Source organism: Gymnogyps californianus, chromosome 14, assembly GCF_018139145.2.
Source record: "Gymnogyps californianus isolate 813 chromosome 14, ASM1813914v2, whole genome shotgun sequence".
In the NCBI taxonomy this organism is placed as follows: domain Eukaryota; kingdom Metazoa; phylum Chordata; class Aves; order Accipitriformes; family Cathartidae; genus Gymnogyps; species Gymnogyps californianus.
This window is the reverse complement of record NC_059484.1, coordinates 2451960-2472338: the sequence shown is the minus strand read 5'-3', so window position 1 is coordinate 2472338 and position 20379 is coordinate 2451960. Positions and strand designations below refer to the sequence as shown.

General features: G+C 49.4%; 1 protein-coding gene across 2 annotated transcripts in view; it reads right to left on the bottom strand.

Annotated features, from left to right (window-relative positions):
- Window positions 1–9463, bottom strand: part of FBXW11 (F-box and WD repeat domain containing 11) — a 76444-nt gene extending 66981 nt beyond the window's left edge. Inside the window, exon 1 of one of the 2 annotated variants that reach the window (XM_050905171.1) lies at window positions 9415–9463. Coding sequence is in view for 1 of the 2 variants with exons in the window: in XM_050905169.1 (XP_050761126.1) it covers window positions 8269–8271 (3 nt within the window). In the remaining variant the exon portion in view is untranslated. Of the gene's footprint in view, window positions 1–8268; window positions 8299–9414 lie in introns of those variants that run through there. The other variant, XM_050905169.1, reaches the window with a different exon arrangement.
- Between the last annotated feature and the right edge of the window lie 10916 nt (window positions 9464–20379).

Here is a 20379-nt window from a genome sequence, read left to right as displayed (position 1 = left end):
TCTGCAGCACAAAGAGGGAGTCTTCAAGACACTTATCTGAATGACAGCAATGAATTCAGTAAACTTTCAGTATCGCTGTGTCTCTGGAAAACAATCTAGAAGAGAGTAAGCCAAGGCATGCTACTCCTGAGACAAGAAAAAGTTACCTCTTACTGAGCAAGATGATAAAAGACCTTCATCCAGTACTTTCAGCAGTACGCTTAGAGTATAAGTGACTAATTTAAAGCAGCTTTAACAATAACACCTAAGAGAAGATGGAGTCTGCAGAAAGCCCATACTATGTGTGTAACAGAAAGCGTATCCTAGAGAGATCAGACTGTGTGCCTTCCAGTCAGATCTTCAAAAAGTTTGAGATATGGCCTACAAAATTTCCCCTAACAGCAGCCAGAAGCAACAGCAACGTTTTCTAGAAGATAATGCTGCAACATCCACAGAAGAATATGCCACCGCTGTCTCTCACCCTTTCCTCTGCTCCCCAACCCCTCCAGCAAGCTGAACCAAGCGTTCTCCAGCCTCCACAACTGTGCCCCACGTCTCAAAGCACCAGCAGCTCAGAGAAGGGTGGGAGAAACTGCCACTGTTCACAGCTCTGCCAAGAAACTGTCTCGATAAGGACAGTCATGTCCCTGGCTGCCCAGAGCTACCCGAAGAAAGGAGTATCTTCATCGTGGGGCGATTTTCTGCCTTTCTACCGCTGGTAAAGCAACAGTCGACATTTCAAGGACAAATCAGCACTGTAAGCCTGATACCATGTCCAAGCCATGATTTTTAAGGCTGCCAAGTAAAGTGATAAGATGTCAAGGCATATGACTCAGAATTTTAAGAGTACAATATAGCTCAGTAAGAAGCCAGCTATCAAAATTATATAAATGTACTGATTTGCTAAGCCACAACAGAGCCAGCAGGGTGTTGCAAGGAGAGGCACTTCGCCATGAAGGCATTCCTGCAAAGTATTTGCAAGCGTTACAGCACAGGTCTGATTTTTGTCTCGAGAAGTACTGGTGTGATGGAGGCAGCCTGAATATAAAGTTTCCCTGGCTAGTCCTTCGCTGCCCAAATAGAATTGCCTAAAAGATTCTCTATTAAATACAAGCTGTAATTGTAACTTAAATTTTGCAAACAGATTTTGAATATAGATTTTCAAAAAGCAAAAAAGGTATTTTTGTCTGAAATCTTGAAATTGGCGTGACTGAAAAGGACAGAAGATTTGAACAAGGTATCATCATGCGAGGCATCCTGACATACAAACATACACCTCACAAAAAGGCAAGGAACGCAAGTTGTCACAACTTTTGTAACAAAACTCCATATTCAAGCACTCCTCAACAGTATGAAACTCAGAACGCAGCCCTGCAACTCATAACACTGAATACGTAGTTGTGTTTCCCCTCTAAGCCAATGAACAAAATCTTGTAGCATTGCCACAGCTGAAAGTTGACCCGAAAAGCTTTTTTTTTACCAGTTTACCCAGAAAGCATATCAGTCCCTATTCCTAGCAAGTAGGCACCTATCTACATCTTACAAATTTCTGTCTGTATTCGTACAAAAAAAATGGGCCTGGTAAGTTGAACTACTCTTTGATCCCCAATAAAAATGTTAATTTCCTGGGGTAGAAGTACAGGCATGCAAGTCCTGAGAGGACCTGGATTAACAAGGCAATGAAGAAACAACATGCCTTCAAATGCTCCCTTTGTTAAGTTAGCCTGTATGAGAAGCAAATTAAGTTTCCAAATATAGTCAGCGCTTTTTTGTTGTTAAAATACAAATGGCATTGCCTTATTTTTGCATTATCTGGTCTCGGTCGTGCACTACTCATACTGGGAAATGTGTGGAAGTAGTACAGGAAAACGAAGCAGGCTGTCAGATGTCGCACCACTGAGCTCATAAGCACACCAATAAACTGGGGAAGGAAGGGATTTTCCAGAAAAAGTGGATTTTCTGTGAATAATGAAGTACTATCAACACCATGAAAATCAAACCGAGAAATCAGATTATATAACAACATAAACAGTGGCATTAGTATAAAGAAGACATCGCCAGAGAAAAAAGCTGGAACGTTAAGTATTGTTATTAATCAGCATTAGTTTAAACAACTCGGTAAATATTCTCATTTCCCTTCAATTTATTTTCTCCCCTGCAACAAAAAACATTACTTGTCACAGAGCAGCCCTCTTACAACCATGGTCTCTTATTCTCTCCCACACATCATCCTTCTTGCATTGGCACGTTTGCTGCAACATCCATTTCATTTTAAACCCATCAGCAATCTCACTTTGCACGCTGCTGCACAAGGACTCAAAGCAGCACAGGAAGATGAAACTGAAAATGCCAAAGCAACGGTGACCTCTAAACTCCACAGCAATAAAACGTAACACATCAAAAGACATACATCAAGTTGATTTAACAAGTAGCGAAGGCGTTTTAGAAAACACACATGAAACGAAAAGGTACATCCATCCTTCAAAGAACGTTCCCAAGTCTCTCTAAGGGTACAGCTTGTAACAAGGCAGTTTGTTTTGCCGAGATGCTGCTTGCAACGCTCATCTGTGACCCAAATTTTTAGCAATGTTCAACAACTCTGCCTAAGGGATACAGTCAGCACAGTCTGAAATGCAGAAATGGCATACATGCGCTTTACAACTTTTTAAAGGAGCAACCCAATAGCACTTCAGAGAGGGCAGCCGGCGCGCGTACCAGCGTGCCTGCAGAGATGTGATCTCATTCCACAGTGACACCTGGACACTGGATTTACGAGCACAATTCAGGACCTCCCAGTCCCAAGCCAGAGCTCACAGGCAATGCGTCGCCCTGAAAACTACCCAGCGGTGCTCACACACACAGGAAGCCATACACGTGTTTCAGGCAGCAAGGGAACTTTCTCTGCTGCATCTTACTTGCTCAGCATTGTTGCAAAGGTTGGAAAATTTAGTCATGTTAGAAAATGTAACTGCATTGTGAGGCAAAAAAAGTCTCCGAATCTCGAATGATCCAAGCCCTTGGTGAAACACCAATGTTTAGTCTCCCCAAGAAACTGTAACTGCTTTCTATTAAGAACTAAAAGCAATTTAGTTTCAGAATTTTCCCTACAAATGGAGCATCTGCAGTTTTCATTCACCTGTATAAACCAATGGCTGCTGCCATAACGATCACAAACTTCAGATAACTTTTTTCTTTATAACCTCTCTTCTGCATCTTTGTATTCTCCTTCTTCCCTTTGCCACCCCATTTCCACAGTCTATTGTTTTATCTAATCCTTCCCAAAAGATAGAGCTTTCCACACTTTTTTGTCCACTTCCCTCATTTCATCATCACTCTGCTGGCTCTAAATGCAGTTGCCTTGCTCTAATTCATTTTCTTAAGCTCTTCCTTCTCATTTTCTGCACCGCTGCCAAAGTCACAGCCATCTATTCTCTTTATATTTGCATCCTTCCTCTTACAGGCACTCTCTGAAATGTGACTGTCACTCTGATAGCCTGTGCAGCAGCACAGATCTTACATCCTCTGCCCCAAAGGTTCATCTGTGCCTTCCTAACAGCCATCTAACCATCACCTCTTTAGGTATCTGCTCTAGCCATTTCCTTTCTTTCCCCCATGTATGAAACCGTCCAGCATGCCATCGACTGCGTGCTTTAATGTCTGACATGCAGCTCTCAACTCTGCTAATTCAGCTACTGAAGATTAAAAAAAGATAACTGCAAAGCAAATAGATTGTTATCCTACTGAAGAAAGCACAACTAGTTTACACACAGGTTTACAAACGTTTTACTAACTCTCCATCTACTCCCAGCCTTTGATTAAGGACCAGTCACATTTTAGCTAGAACAGTACCTCCTTTGTTTCAGATGCAAAGATGATCGTTGTCTAGTCCATTTGTATCTCTCGCTACAAAAGTAAACTCTTTGAAGGATTCCTCTAAGAACATGTGGAAAAAAATTCACAAAAATGTAACTGCCTGGTTGGCTTGCAATGATTGAGACAGGGAAGAAAAAAGCCAGAACGTTACAGCCCTACTGAGATATATACAGCAGCTGTATTTCAGTTTCCTAACAGAATGCTAAGATTTATTTTGCCCTGTAAAGCTTTAAATAGTTTGGGGGCACAGCCATCTCCAGTTGCAGTAACCCAAGGAACTTCAGGTACCGCTGGCATGATCTACAGAAGAAGCTGGTGCTGGCAAGGCAGGCCTATGTGAAATACTTCATTCTGAGATTGTTACCTTTTGAATTTGAAGATCTTCAGCTCACATCAAAGTTCTGCCAGGAGAAACTGAAAGACTTTTGGCAAGATATTCAATTATAGTTCTTCATTTATTATTTACAGAGGCACTTAAACACTGGACACTTTTATGAGAGACAGAGAGAGACGTTCTAGACAGTGAATATAGTATATTAGGAAGAGTATTTTCCGTATATATAACTTTAGATACAAATGATAATACAGCATAAACAAGTGCTTGCCAGTTTTATTCCTAGGCGTGGTCTTTCCATAACCCTTTCACGCCACTACCACGGAGCAGTGTTATATTGAATTTAAACTGCCAACTCTGCAGCAGGGGGATCTGTGTTTGGAGAACAGCATGCGCATCAAGGACACAGTGGAAAGGCAGATGACAATAAGCTCAGTAAGTGTGAGAATTTACAGGCAGTTGGCTTCCTGCTTCAGTAACCATGTCCCATAGGTGTCTGGTGGGCACAAGAGCCTGGGAGCAACAGCTTATTTTTTTTTTATACTATCCACATCTTATGCTACATGCAGTTCACGCCATAAATGCGTAACTTTTTAACCTGTATAAAAACCGTATTTGTCATACTTATGTATTCTTTTACAACCACTTTAATACAACTAAGCAGCTAATTACCCCCTACTTTGAAAGTCTCCTGGTAAAACAAAAGCATGGTTCAGTGAAGCTTCCTGAGAAAATGAAAACCACAAGGCTTTTAGCAGGTATTGAAGGCAAATGCACATAACAGGTTTGATGCGACTGAACAATACAGATTTTATACACAACTCAGAATCTGTAGGTAAAAAAAACCAAACTATTTCACAAAGCATTGTTGCTGGTACTTCACCTTAAGAAAGAAAAAAGTTTGGTTCTTTAAAAGAGCAAAAAGGTTACAGTTATCTAATTTCACAGAGAAAATCAAAACCAGAGGAAGAAAGAGCCCTTTCAATCATTTTGGCTAGCCCTCCATCTGTTCTAGATTACTTCCTTACTACTCATTTTCTAATAGTTTGCCCACTCACGCAAAGCATTTAACCGAGACAGCGTAAGTACAAAGGTATCTAAACTAAAACCAACCCCGTCAGATACGCCGTTAGCCTAAATCTGGACCTCCCGCAGTCAACACAAGCTAAACTTTGAGGCCTCGTGCCTCTTGAAATCACCTCTACAGGCAACGGGTATCTTGCCTGTAGAGCTAGATACCATCTGCAAATGAAAACCATGAAATGTCATCACTAAATCAATTGCTCATCATCATTAAAATGGCTAGATGACACGATTTACAAAACTAGAACAAGACATGTAAAGCCTTAAGCTGTCCTAAAAGATACAGTGACTTCAGAATACTCGCCAAAACTTCATACGGCAAATGAAAGTTGTCACTCTGAAACCTTAAAATATTTCTCTTCGATTGCAGCTTTAAAAATAGAACAGTATTATTTCCATGACTGATTTTTCTTTAAATAAATGCAAATGATCTATCCAGTGAAGGCACAGTTGAGGGCTAGAACATCATGTTTGGAAACTTCTGTGCAATTAACATGTTGACACGTTATCTCTTGTTTATCAGCTACTCAGAATTATATTGTATTTGCTCCTCAGAACTTTTGCACCACTCATTTGCTCCTGTATTTACTATAGATTCATCCTTGGCATTGGAGGGAAGTAATCGAGTACCCAAAACGCACCAAAAACAATCTCCTGTATCAGAGAGAGGCATAAAACATCCTGCTTTTAGTAAACAACAATATTCTTAAAAAGAAAAGCATCCCACTAAGTCTGACACGCTAAGATGATCCCTGGTTTAGGGATGTTTGCCACCAGCATTAACTACCGATACAAGAGTTTGCATATAATACTGAAATCACTGACTGAAAACTCTGTCAATACGGCTTCTCTGTTGTGTATTTAAACAAATCTTCCAGAGAATCTTATCTTCTACAACACACAAGAAGGGAAAACTTCCAAGCCACGTCTTCATTTAGGAATGACTTTCAATGATTTTAGCGAAACATTTACACTCAAACACAAGTGTTTCTATGCAATCCTTCACTAAGTTTGAAATTAAATTCAACTACCAACTACATTTTATAGAGTACCATTTTCTACTGGAAACTGCAGAATTAGATGTTCATCTTATTAAATTTTTATACTTATTCATTTCTTGTGAAAGAGAAAAATTCGTTTCTTAAATCTCCTACTACGTAATAAAAATCTTAATAACCCCATCGATATTGGCATTGATCAGCACATTTCCCAGGCCCAACTGTAAACGGAGAATACAACAATGATCAGCAAAAGTTACATTTGCTTCTGCCTGCTAACAGTTTGGCCCCAAACTGAAGAGACTTCTAAAAAGAGAGAGAATTTACCAAAAGACGAGCAAGAAAGTTGAGTGAGGCAAACATACCTTCCAGCCTCAAATGCTATTTTAGCACCTCACGTAACCCCAGGCTGAGGAGTATTAGTAACCTTCCGTTCCAGGTAGGAAAAAAAGCCACTAGAATGCACTTTACACCTCGGAAATTTAGCAGACATTTTTTCTGTAGGCGACTCGTCCTGTAACGGATACCCGCACAGCTGCCCCCGGCCTTTATCCTCGATGCTGCAGTCCACTAACGCGGAAACAGTTCTGATGTCACCCACGTTTAAGTGCAAGATCATCGAATCGATAGGGATCAGGAAAGGAGGCTCGCTAAGAACAGCTTTTAAGCTACCGGCCTCAGTGATCAGAGACAAATACAGAAAGATATCACAAAGGTTTTCTGCGTTTCCCCCTTTTTGTTTTGTTTTGTTTTTTTTTAATTTCTGCTTCTTGAGAGCAGACAACACTCGAAGAAAGTTCATATTTTCCAGATCAGGTAGTTTAGCGAGAACTCTGCTGGCTAAAAAACCCATTTAATGTCTCCACTGAACCCAGCTCACCATCAGAGTGCCTTAAAAGCAAATTCTTGCATTTTATCACTCGGTTCTGCACTACTGCATGAAATTTTGTATGTGAAAGTAAACTATGTTTATGACAAATAAATTGGAAGATATTTTGTGATTATTATTCTCTCTCAGCTCCTGACTTAATTTTATTCATCCCTAAAGGCAGTAAAACTAGGGCCCTCTAATATTTGGCTACAGAGAGCTAAGAGTTGCTTATACTAAACAAAAAAACAACCCCAAACCTTCTCTTTCTATTGCTTCCATCTGGCCGCCTCTCCACTAACCCGAATTTAGCGGCGTAAGCGTTAATTAGGGGGTATAAAAAAATACACCAATTAGGTCTAGTTAGGTAATACCGTGTTTGCTGGACCGGAGCTCCAGCACCGGTGCTGCTCCGGGAAGACGGGAGCTGCCCCCAGCACCGACCCGAGCGACACCGCTGCTAGAGGAGCCCCAAATCCTCACGCTGGAAGTTTAAATCCGCCCCCCCCCCGGGCCCGCCAGCCTCTCGCAACTGCCACCGGGCCGGGTCCCGGGGGCTCCGGGACGGCTCCGGCGGGGACGGCCGGGGGGCGCGGGGAGGCCCCGGCCGGGAACAAGACGCTGCAGCCGGGGAGGCGGCGGGAGCCCCAGTCCCGCACCGCCGGTGTGCTCCGGGGCATTTCGGTTTCGGTTTTTGCAGCGTGCCCGCATCACCCGCGCACCGGGCGCGATTTTCCGCGCCTCCCAAACCGGCTCTGCCTTCTGGTGGGGTTTTACTTTTTTTTTTTTAATTTTTTATTTTTTTTAATGAAATTAAAGCGTCCGTCGCGCCCCGGCCTGCGCCGGGAGGACCGGAGGCCGGCCGGCCGCGGTGGAGGAGGGGAGCGGAGCAGATCCCCCCCGCGGGGCGGCAGGAGGAGCGGAGCGGGCCGGGGGCGCCGCCGGCCGGGCGGGCCTGGGCCGGGGCTGAGGGCGGCCTCACCAGAGTCACCTTCGCGGCGGCGGGGCGGCGGCGCCGGACCCCCGCAGGCCCGGGCGCGGCGGCGGGGCCTGCCGGCGGGCGGAGGAAAGAAGCGGGGGGGGGGGGGGGCGCCGGCGGCGCGGGGGCTGCGCGGGAGGCGGGGGTCACTCACCATCAGCTCGATGGTCTTGTCCTCGATCACCGAGTCGGGCTCCATAGCGGCGGGCAGCTCCGCCGCGGCGCCCCGCCCGCCCCCGCCGCCTCCCCGCGCCCGCCAGGCCCCGCCGCCGTTCGCGCACCCGCCCCCCCCCCCCGTCGCGCGCACGCACGCACGCACGGACGGACAGACGGACGGACGCACGCGCCGACACACGCACGCCGCGTCCTCCGCGACGTCACGGCGCCCGGAAGAGGAGAGACGCCATCCGCCCCGGCCCCTCTGGTAACCGACCACAACTCCCGGCGGCCCTCGCGGCCCCGCGCCGCCATTGGCTGCGGGTGGCTCCCGGCGTGCCCCGCGGCCCGCGCGGGGGGTTCTGGGAGCTGCGGGGGCTCCCCCTCGTCTTCGTCGCAGGCCGCGGGAGGCTTCACCGGGGCCGCTGTGCCTCGGGGCAGCGCCGCCGCCGCCTCCCCTGGGGCCCTGTGGCGGCGTGGGGCCGCGGAGGAGCCCGGGGATGGCTCAGGGGCCCCACAGAGCCCGGTGCGCGCCGCCCGACAGCCGGTGGCACCGGCCGGAATAGCAACCGCCGCGGGGCCCAACCGTGCCCGCTGTCCCTTGGGTGCCCGTCGCTCCCGGGGCGCGGCACCGGCACTGGAGCCGCCCCGTCTCCTTCAGAGCAAAGCGGCGCCTCGGCCCAAAGGCAGGGTGACGGGACGAGCGGGGGGCTTAGCGCGGAGAGAGCGGCTCCGTGGGGGAGCAGAAGGGGCCGAGAAGGACGGGGTCTCCTCTCGCCACGCTCCCGAGGACGAGAGTCCTTGCCACGGGCTGCAGAATCGAGCACAAAGAGCGTAACAGCCATTCTGCTCCGTTTCTTACGGCACCTGTTTGTGGAAGAGAAAATAGCGTGGGGTTTGGTGGGGGATACTGGGGAATCAGAAGCCTTTGAGACCCCGTCTTCTCGCCCGGTGCTCTCCTGCCACACCGCCTCATCTTGCTCCACTGTGCTCCCGCCTTCTGCTACCCTGACTTCCTTGACAAATGAACAAATTTAATAGATTACTTTATCCTGTTCTCAAGAAATGCATTTTATCCCGGTCAGTTTTAATACCCTAGTACTGAACCAGGAGTTGGCTTGATTTCATCTTCCTGCTTTTGTACCTGGGCCAGAGGAGGGAGAGGGAAACCTTCCAGCAGCCAGTCCCTAGGAGAATCCCTCTGGCAGGTATGAAGCATGCACAAGGAAATGTCTCTAAAATCCTTCTGACTTAACCAGAGAGCAAGTTGGCCCCTGTCTTTGGGCCACACCTGAGGACTACGTGCTCTTGATCAAAAATCAGAAACACTTGGGGAGGAAGGAGAACCAAGCACAAAATGAGTGAAAAAGGCGCTCCACTGGCAGACTTGCCAATGTCTCAGTAACATTTACATGAGGGTTTATGAAGAGTAACTTTTTCATAAAGAAGGATACGTTGGTTGGCTGTGGAGCTCGTTGCTGCAAGCTGTTACAGCACCTCTGACCGGGTTTCTTTCTTGGTGGCAGAGCTGGGTGTTACCCGCTTAGTCCAAAATGACAGTTAAAAACCCAAGAGAAGTTGCAGCACGTGACGGTACCTTGGGAAATAAGAAACCTCCCTGTCAGCCCCCGCACGGCCCGTGGCGTGAGAGGGAGGAGGCATGGCCGCCTGGGACTTGGTGTCTTAGTGCTCTAAATCAGTCTGTAGGGACCTGAGGTTGGAGAAGGGGACTTCATTTGTTTAACAAAATAAAGCACCAACAGCATTTTATTTTTACCTTTTTCCTCATAAAACACTGAATCCACAGAAACTTGTTAGCATAATGGTTTTTAGAATTACCAAACTATTAAGTGCTGTCGTTTTTTTCCTAGTGGTTTTTTCCTCAGGCAGCATTAAGAAATGAAAATAGAACCCATGAAAAATACCAGCTTCTGCAACTGTACTTAATCAGGAAAGCATTACGATACGCAGAATCATGTGCTGATTCTGCACGCTGTGCTGTTTATTTAATAAACAGTTTTATTTAATAAGTCCCATTCTGTCCAGTCATGTGCCTCAGGACTTCTCGTGCTGGCATCGCTCGGTCAGGCAATCGTGTCCATGCTTTTAAGTGGAGTATCTATTTCTGCTTGCATTGCTACTCCAGCTGCTCAGCAGGCCAGCCCCGTACAATATGAAGATCCATCCCATCGTGGATATACTGGAACGGGATTATTTACCGAATGCTGAGTGACAGCAGGCACAGCATTTGGAAAATAAACAGATCGTCCTTGCCAGAGGAAGCTTTCAGTCTAGGCTAGATGAAGACAGAAAGGGCCGAATACAAAAGCTTGAAAAGGAGATGCGCCGTACTTGCAAGGAGACATGGAAACGCTTGGATAAGCGTTGGATGGTGGCATTTCCATCTAGCTAATCTCAACCCTTCGCAACAAGCAGCTTTTTCAACCTTTAGGGTCTGTATCCTGCTGGCAGACTGCAGCTTGCCGCCATCCTCCGCTACCACCAACGCAGGGAGGCACTGAGCATCTGCAGGCGTTGGCTGCCGGGAGCCAGCCGGACTCGGCCTCAGGTGGGATTACAGGGTCGGCGATGCTGAAAGCTCAGGTGCTTTGGGTGACCGAGGGCACGCGGGCTGCCATCTGATGACGCAGCAGGGACCAAATGCATTTGTAGGCATTGGAAATTGGAAGCAAAAATGTCATAAGCAGCAATCTTGGTGTAACAGCACAGCACTAGCACCTCTGTGCTTGTGATGAAAACGGACTCGGTAGCTTCATGCTAAGCATTTTTTTCCGTTACCTGTTTAAATCTCTGCCAAATGGTTCAGAAATGGAGTATGAACAAATGGAAATGGTACAAAGTCCTTTCTTACTGACAACACACCTGCTTTACAGGACATTTATGTCAGCGGAAATGTATTTTATTCATTCAAAAATGCTTAAAAGAATACTTATCATGAGGTCTAAACTCTTTTCATAGCATTTAAAAACATAAACCAAGAAGAGCAGGTCTCCCTCCCCATCAAACAACTGCCGCTGCTGCTCAGAATCTGGGGGTGAAACTTTGATGTGCGCTGAAAGCTGCCCCATTTACATTCTTCCGGACAAAGCGAATACCAAACATGCCGTTGCCCCAAAGTCCCTCTAACTGGGACTATGAAGCCCAAACTCGCCCCCCGGTGCTAACGTCAGCTTGGACTGTGCAAGCGCCCGCTGACCCTTACCCAGACACACTCCGTTTCCATGTGAAAAAACATCCGAAGGCTTTTCCCGTCAAACCTGGGCACCCGGGCTGACAGCTGAGCTGAATTCTTTCCACCTTCACATCACGACCTATAACGAAGGACTCGCAGGTCAAATTATACCCCGTCCTTCATGTTGTGTATCGCCACCGATCTCGGCAAGCTCTCAAAGGTGTCACCGAGAATAAGGTGGGCCAAAATCCAGCTTGCTTTTGCTCTCCCTGTAACCAGGCGTTCGCTCTGGAGATCAAACAAGGCAGCAGATATTTGTTTGTGACACCAAAGTAAAAAATCAGCATGTCTCAGTCTAAATATACGCAGGGAAGAGAATTGCTGACCGGCACACTACTATTTTATGTGGCACTTTCCAAAGTACAGCTGTACAGTCAGGCAAGTTTTCTGACTATGGAAGGGATTGCCCAGGACATAGGAAAAGAGAAAAAAAACGTAAAAAAGAAAAAAAGGAAAAATTCCTCCATTTATTTGAAGAAAGAGTAAATCCATGGTCTCATTCTGGCAGGCTGAATGCATCGCAACGACGGACGCTACAGAAGCAGGCGTGGGTCTTTGGAACCGCGGCATGAGCTGTCAGACGGAACTTGAGTTCCTGTAATCTGCTTTTAATTGCGTGGAAAAAACAATTTCTATGATATGAAAGAAAGAGAAGAATGTTGAAAATAATTAAGGAAAGCATTATAAAAAAATCAAATGTTTTGGCTTTAGCGCAGAACACCAAGAAAAGCAAGAGCAGGGGATATCGATCCTTATATCTGTAAATTGAAGTAAAATTGTTTCTGAGCAACTCATGATTTAAGAGCTCGTCAGGACTGAGCGACGTGTCCAAGGCAAGGTCTAATAAGATGGGTGAAAAATCAGGTTTTTGATAAATTTATTCTGAGATACAAAACCATTGGATTCCGATGAAGCGGAAGCACTGTATGCCCATGACTACGTGAACCGCACGACTGCAGTAAGTTGAGGAGCACGCCTCTGGGCGTGTGCTCTGAATTGGGGTTAACGCAACGCTGCATCAGTAACTCCTCCGTGCGTGTGCCTGTCGCCGTTTGCCGACAGGTCTGTGTCACGCATCTGCACATCAGCAAAGCGGGGACAGAGCTGCTCATTAAGCGCTAATGATGACCTTGTTGAGGTGGAAGCACGCCAGGGCGGTGGGGCAGTTTCAGCCTAAGAGGACTCGCTCTGCCAGTTTTCCTGCGAGGATGAGGGGGAAGTGGAAGAGGGAAAGTCCCGGCGCCAACGAACCGGAGATACCTCCACGTTGTGCAACAGGGCAAGAATTCATTGAGGTTGATGTTGTCCTCGCCATATCGAAGCCAAAGGATTTGTGTGTTTAAAAAAAACCCTGGAAAGGTTTTATCGCCGGTCCCCAGACCGGCACTGTCCTGAAAGCTGTGGGCATCCGAGTCACCGTGTCCGCTCTGCAAGGGGGTGAGAGGCTGCCCCGATGAGCCGGGGATGTGCCGGGATGCAGCCCCAACCCAAACCACCACCCCTGGGCTGGGACCTCTACCAAAACTCAGCAATCATTTTAAGCCCACGTTTTCTGTACGTTCATTGCGTGATGTACCGATTTCCTCTTTCGGCAGGTATTTTCCAGCGGGCCCTGTGCTTACCGGTGATCATCGACACTCAGAGACATGCGGAGAGGGCAAACTGCCGGCGGGACCGGGCGGGCAGCATGGGGGGAGCCTGGCAGGTAGCCATGCCACCAGCCCCACGGAAGGATTTGCTCACTAATCCCCCCCAACCTCTCCTCCCCGACGAGCAGGCCTGTCTGCAGCTCCCGCTGCCATGGACCGGCACCGCAAAGCACCTGGGGGAGGACGTTAGGACTGACACAGTATGGAGATATTTCCCAGTTAGAACACAATTTAATTTTTTTCTCCCCACATCTTTTCTGTATAATGAAGTGAATTATTTCTAAGCCTGCGTCCCTTTTCTGCAATTTTTTTAGGCCTCAAATAGCCCAGTCAGATGGCAGTCATCCTGTCAGCTTGTCCCTTACTTCAGGGATCCCCCTTGATGTTAAACACCCACGGGATGAGGATAAAAGCGACCAGACGCGGGTGCCTCCCAGACAGGCTCCTCCGTACCCGCAGGCAAGGACGCTGCCCCCAGTCCCACCGCAGATCCAGCCAGGCTGCAGACAGGTTAAAAAAAAAAAAAAAAAAAAAAGAAAAAGAAGAGACAGGTAGTGGCAAAATGACACAATCTCTGGGATTTGCTATGGAGCCGGCGGGAGCTAGCTGCTTAAATCCTCCAGCAGCTCCGTGGGTATCCATTTCCCAAACTTCGGATGCCTTCCCGAAATCCCCAGCCTAACATAGTCTACTCGCTAAAACCCTCATCTTAGGATCTTACAACCATTTATTTGGCTGTTTGGATAAGGATCAGAGGTTACTCAATGGCCAGTAACGAGTTACAGCATGAGAAAAGCAAGGCCAGATACATTTCAAATGCTCCTGCTGGAAGAATAATTATTGAACTTACAGCTGGTAGGAATACGATATAAATAAACATTCTTCTTAGGGCAGGGATAACTGCACTTGAAGTATGAAAATGTTTATTCTTCCTTCAAAGAAATATTTTGTAGCCAAAATGGGGTGACACTAGGTTTGATGATTTTTTTTTAAAGATCTGGAAAGAACGAGCAGATTCAGAAGGATTCTTATCCCTGCCCAGTAACAGATGCACTAACGCTGCCGCCACCCAGAGAGAAGCAGCCGGTCCTTATCCAGCTCTGCTACGGCACCTAAAATAACGAGGCTAGGAGTGAGGGGGCTCAAAATACTGCTATTTGTAAAGAAGAAAGGAAAAAAAAAATATCAACGCAAAGCCCCCACATCCTCGGGTGAAGGAGGAGGTGCCGCCTGCCACAGAACCACGCGGGATGCCGAGCAGCAAAACCCTCACGGCTGTCCCGGGGGGGCCCCGGGCTGCTCTCGCACGGCCACGGCTCACGAGGACGTGGGCACGGGGCTCTTGGCACAGGCGGCACCGCTGCTTTGGGGCGATGGGGCACCCAACGCCCACAGAGAGCACAGAGCTTGCTCGGGATGCACGCTGCCAAGCATGGGATCCAGCACCTCAGTTTTTCTTTCCTGTGGCTTTGTTCATTCGATAAAGGTTTGGAGATAAGGAATGGAGAAAGGAGGAGGACAAGCAGGTGTGGGCAGCGAGAGGGCTGCCAGCTGCAGTGCCTGCATTTTGTGACTCACGGCCGCAGCTCACCTTCTCCAGCGACACGTGTACTGCTTTCACACAGCACTCGGGTTGCGCTGCTTCCGTTGACACGTCCTACACAATAAAGCAGGACATAATTTTTTGCTCTAAAGATTAGAGAGCCAGAAGATCCCATTCCAAAGCTTTAGTTTAATGTCTGACCCTCTGCACCCCCCAGCATCACCGCTTTCCTTCACGCTCCTCCACAGACCCTCTTGCCTTCAGCTCACAGACCGCTGCTCATCCAGGTCAGACTTGTTGCACTCCTCAGGTCTCCCAAAAAAAACCAGAAACCATTTCCCAGATGTAAGAAAACAGCACATGGTTGCTCTTTTCATACACAAGCAGGTGAAGTCAGTAATATAATACCCCCCGGTGCGGTGGGACTTGGTCTTGAATATGGAATAAAATTGCCTGTCATATGAAAACTACAAAAAAAACCCAACCATCAGCTCATACAATTCAAACAGATATTTGCAAACTGGCAATAGTTTAGAGAGTGTTTTTATTAAGAAAAAAACCCAAATTTTTAATAAACTGTATTTGAAACTGGCTGGCTCACCAGAGCTGCCCAGCCCCAGGACTATCGCGTACCGTAGCACCCCTTTAATTGAGGTCGTTGACACCGTTTCACTTTGTTCAAAAAAATTGCTTGCACTTTTGGGGTGGGAACTGTGCTGTCCTGGCCGGTGCCTCCGGGGCCGGAGTCACCCACAGCCCCTTGCGTGAGCCTGGCACGGGGAAACGAGCGGCTCGGCATCCCCCAGCCCCACCGCACGCATCCTTCCCTGCCAGAAACCCCGCTGGCCTCGGTGGGGGGACACCCCCGGGCAGAGGACACCCCTGGGCGATCCTCGGCCCCCACTCCGCTTCTCCCAGCCCGGCTTCTCTCCTGACTTATCCGCAGCATTCACAGACACCCGGGGTGATCAAATTGCTGTTTTGAAGCTCTGGTGCCCCGATATAAAAAAAAAAAAAAAAAACACAAAGGGAACAAACCCCAAACCCTATGCACCTTTCTAATTATTTATTTCATGTCTTGGATGCCTGCAATGCATTTGTTTCCATACTCACTGGCAAATGCTCTCTGTAGACACGCTGTCAGGTTATTCCAGCAATGTCTTTATTTTCTCTTGACGCCTTCAGCGTGTTTTGGACACTTAAGGAATTAAAATGTATTTTCACCTTGTGCTGGATGGAGAGAACAAAAAGCAGCACCAAAATCCCCGCTTTAACCTCAGAGCCAGCCTTGCTCTGCGGCCTTCCCAGGGCTCTCACCTGTATTTTCAGGTGAGACAAAAAAGGTTTCTCCATCCCTTGCCTGGCACATCACCCTCCGTTTTGCTGTCGCTGCACGATTTGAAAACAGAACCAAACCTTCTTGACTGCAGCTCAGCCTGGGGGTGTCGATCCCGAGGCGGGCTGTAGCACGGTAAATACGGTGGTGCCATCACTATCAGCCGACCGCAAACCCTAAGGACTCGTCTTGGCCTCAGCTTGTTTTGGCTCGGCTTGAACTCGACCATATTGCCCACCGGTGCAATGAATTCTCCTCGCTGGAACGGCGAAGGTGCTGGACCATCAGGCGAGCAGCGGCTCGCTGCGCTCCCAGCTTCGGTTTAGGTTTGTGCAATTACGTGGCTGTTGCCCTCAAGAATTGGATTGTATACAGCGAATATGCTGCAAAGCTCAGTCCTCAGTATTTAATTAAATTTACAGACCCATCAGCAAGACGGAAGAGTTGACAACGGGACTGCTTGGAAGCAGACAACTTACCCAGACCACGACTTTGACTGTAAGAGCAGGACAGTAGCTCCTACGTGTGGAAGCGGGCAGTGCTGGCTCTCCATCCTGCACGGGAAGAGGTGACATTTGGGCAGCTGATGTCCTGCCAACTGTAAGACAACCTCATGAAGCCAATAATCGATTGGCAGATGACAGTAAAGCTACGAACAGACTTGCTTGCAATGCGGCACCCTTCAGGCGCATCCACCTACCTAAGCGAAACAAGAAGGGACTGTGAGTAGCTCAGTTACCCCATTAATAAGAATGTGAGAACAAAAGCAATTCACACGCACGGTCTTTATTCCCAGCACCAGGCAGCGAGGGATTAAACCACCCCTTGGTTGTGCAAGTGAAAGGGAAAGCCCCAGCCCTTTTGTTGGTCTTAACTGGAATTTATTTCCAGGTTATTTTTTACCACGTACTACAACTGGGCGGACTTTGGGAAGGATTAGTGCCCCGGGGTTCCCCCCGCACCCTGCCGTCCCAGCTGGCACCCAGCAGACCGGGTTTCTGCCCGGGCAGTGCAGCCCGGGCTGCAGGAGCCTGCTCGGGAGCCCCCCGAGCTACGGCAATGCAGAGCCCTGAAGACCCCCACGTCCCCTCTCTGGCCAGACACCAAAGGAAGTGCAGCTTTTCACAGACAGAGGCTTAGCAATAGCAGTTCTTTCTGAGTTTCGGGTGTACTTTTACATATTTACAGCAGCTCTTTGATTTCGCTGGTAGCTTGTACCACGGGAGATGAGACGGTGGGTGATGTGGCACAGGGGCACCTCTCAAACCACAGCGCATCAGAGCGGCACACACGGGAGTCTGTGCCCATGGGGTGAGAGGATCTCCACCTCAGCAAGGAAAAGGCCAGGAGAATAATTTTTATTTAATTTAAATTATCCTCTGCTACGCTCACAGCAGAGGAGCTTGTCCCGGTACCATCTCCGCTCACCTCCCACGTGTATCACTCTTTCGAACCCAGCCCCTGCGTTCCCCACGAATAAACTCTGATATACTTGAGATAAGCAAGATGTTACACGAAAACTAAGGAGCCGTCAGAGCCAGCCCCGTGGGATCTGCCCTTCCCACACAGAGCATCCCCTGCTGCGCTGGAGCGGCTCTGAGCCACTGCCGGGGGGAAGCTCCCGATGCTCCTCGCACCAGAGCCACACGCAGCGCGTTCCCCCTCGGCGCCCTCCTTACACCCCCGGAACACTCCTCCTGGAACTGCTCTAGCAAACGAGCGTGACTCAGGCATTAAACCAAACCAGGCTGAAGCACAGCAAGGCTCATCTCAAGATAGAAATGCAAAGGTGGGTCTGCAGAAAGACAGGCCCCCGTCCTCCCCGGCTTTGCAGAGCGTGTCTTTGCCATCCTTAAACGCGCTCGGGAAAACTGCGCAGACCTTGGTCACACCCAGGATGCACAGAGGACACAGGAGGGAGGTGTTTAAGATTCACTCGGCCGCGGATGCAACCAAAATCCATCCCGGCATCATAAAATAAGCAGGTTAAGTGGAAAGGCAGAGCAGCGAGGAAGAGACAGGGCACCTTGATGTGTGACGAAACAGGGGGAATGACGGCAGAAACCCCAGCGCAGAGGTACATGAGGTGTCCCGGCAGCGCGCAGTCCCGATGGCCCGCTGCCACCCGTGACGCAGGTTTAAAGCATCCTCCCTTCCCTCCCCACCCTCCAGAAATATGTTCTTGGCTCCCAAGCGGCACTTGAGCGAAGGTGGCCGACTTCAGCTTACGGCAACCGCTTGCTACACCTCTGACGCTCGTGTTTCACACGGAAATTCCCCGTGCTTTATCTCGTATGCAAAGCATGACCATCGTCCTTTCGGCCGGTTACCTGCTGCGTTGCGCAGGCAGTGAGTCTGTGGGAGCTTCCTTAGGCGGTCCTTGCCGGCAATGTAGAAACGGAGTTTTTTCTTAATGAAAACTGGCTCTGGGACCGTGAGCGGTGCCTCTGCCCGTCCCCATCGCCTGCCCCCGCGGTGGGCTCCTGCAGACAACTCCAAAATACCTCTGAGTAAGTTAAGCGCTAAGCAAACCTTACAAACTGCTATTTAAATAGATACCAAAACCCTTTCTTTAAACAGAGACGATCTCTAAGTAAACTTTTGCCTTCTTGTTTTCTGACCCAAGCGGCTTCAGTCCATCGGTGTCCACCAAAGCCGCAGGGATGCCGATGTCCTGCAGAGCACCAGGCCGGCGAGGGGGTGATGATGGCGGTGGAGAGAGCTGCAGAGCCTGGCCCCCCCCAGGGCAGCCAGTCTGCAGGGGCTCCAAATTTAGGGAGCAGCATTTAAAAGCTCGCAGTAGGTGCCGATATCCAGAAGCATGCCTGGCTCGGGGGGATGGCTGGACGGTGCTGGTGTACGTGGGTTTGGGTCTGTCCTGTCCAAACGGTCCTGGGAAAGGCACCGAAGCCTCCAACAGCGCCGGGGAGCATCGCTCCCCCCCTCCCTGGAGGCAGCATTTAGTTTGTGACCTGTAGGATGACATTTGTTTAGTAAAATGCTTTTTTTCTAACATAACCATGGATGTTTCCAGGCCTCTGCACAGCTCGGGTTTCTCTGAGCACTGCCCCATCTCAGCCCGGAGGAGCAACCTGGGAGCCGTGGGCACCACACGCTGTGCTGAAAGGCAGAGACCCACAAAATATCCAGCGATAAGGACAGCCGTGTCCCCTCCCCGCGCCCAGACGGAGGCACCACGTCAGCAGGAAAAAAGCAAGAGGATGCAGGAGGGAGGCACCTCCATTCAGCCAGGCACCAGCAGCGAGAGCGCGGCTGGGGACCCCCGAGACCAGTAACCCCCACCACTGGGGATGTCTGCGACCAGTCAAAGCCACCCGGTGTTCCTGAAGGACGGCATCCAGCCGCAGCAGCGCTCAGATGAGACTGGCCGTCCCTCCCTCTTCTCTTCTGCCACTTAATTCCTCTATATTTTCCATTTTCCTTGCTAGGAAAACAGTTTTTTCCGCACACTTTTAGCTTTCAGGCAAGTTGCCGGCCTCTATCCCCTCCTGTCCTCAAATAATACAAACTTGTCTGCTATTCTGGGTAAATTTAGACATGACTATGCAGAACCGCCCCGTTGGGGGTAACCCCGAGGTCTGTACTCTGCACGTCCTTCCCGCACACCAGTCCACCGAGTCAGCGTCCTCCTGTGCAACCCCAACACCATCCCAAAACCACCCGTGGCCAAGAAGCGTGCGAGACGCGGGCTGTGCCCTCTGCAGCCTTGGCCGGATCCTGCGCCCGGCCCCTCGCAGCGAGAAACGCTCGAGCAGGCGTGCGGCCAGGGGAGAGACTCGCGGCACAACCCGATCCCTGGGGAAGGACCAAAGGAGCTGGTTTGTTTAGTCTAGAGAAGCAAAGATGGAGAGGAGACATGACGGAGCTTTTACGCCGCTGCACGTGGGGAGAAGTGCTCAAGCAAGAGGCGCGGGCACGAGGTTAGACACGTGGCAAGTGCAATTCCTTTTACCAAATCGGATAATCGGGGCCCCACGCTCGGATGCTCAGAGCAGCCCCCCCCAACTCCAAACCCAGGCAAATCCCAAAGAGGGGCAGCCAACCCCAGCGGAGCAGCCAGGAGAGGGGTCAGCACCTGTGTGAACAATGCGGCATGACGGAAACCACCATTAAGATGGAAACCATCAGCCCTGTTCAGGGCTTGAGGCTTCACGGCTGGGACGTCTCCCCTGGTCCTGTGCCTCGGGGTGGGTTTGGGAATGGGGACGGGGCGAGGGCACGGGGCGAGCGCTTTGGGGGCGGGCTGAGGGGTGCGGGGGAACCTCAGCACCGACAACGGCAGGTACGGTGGAGCGAACCACAGCATC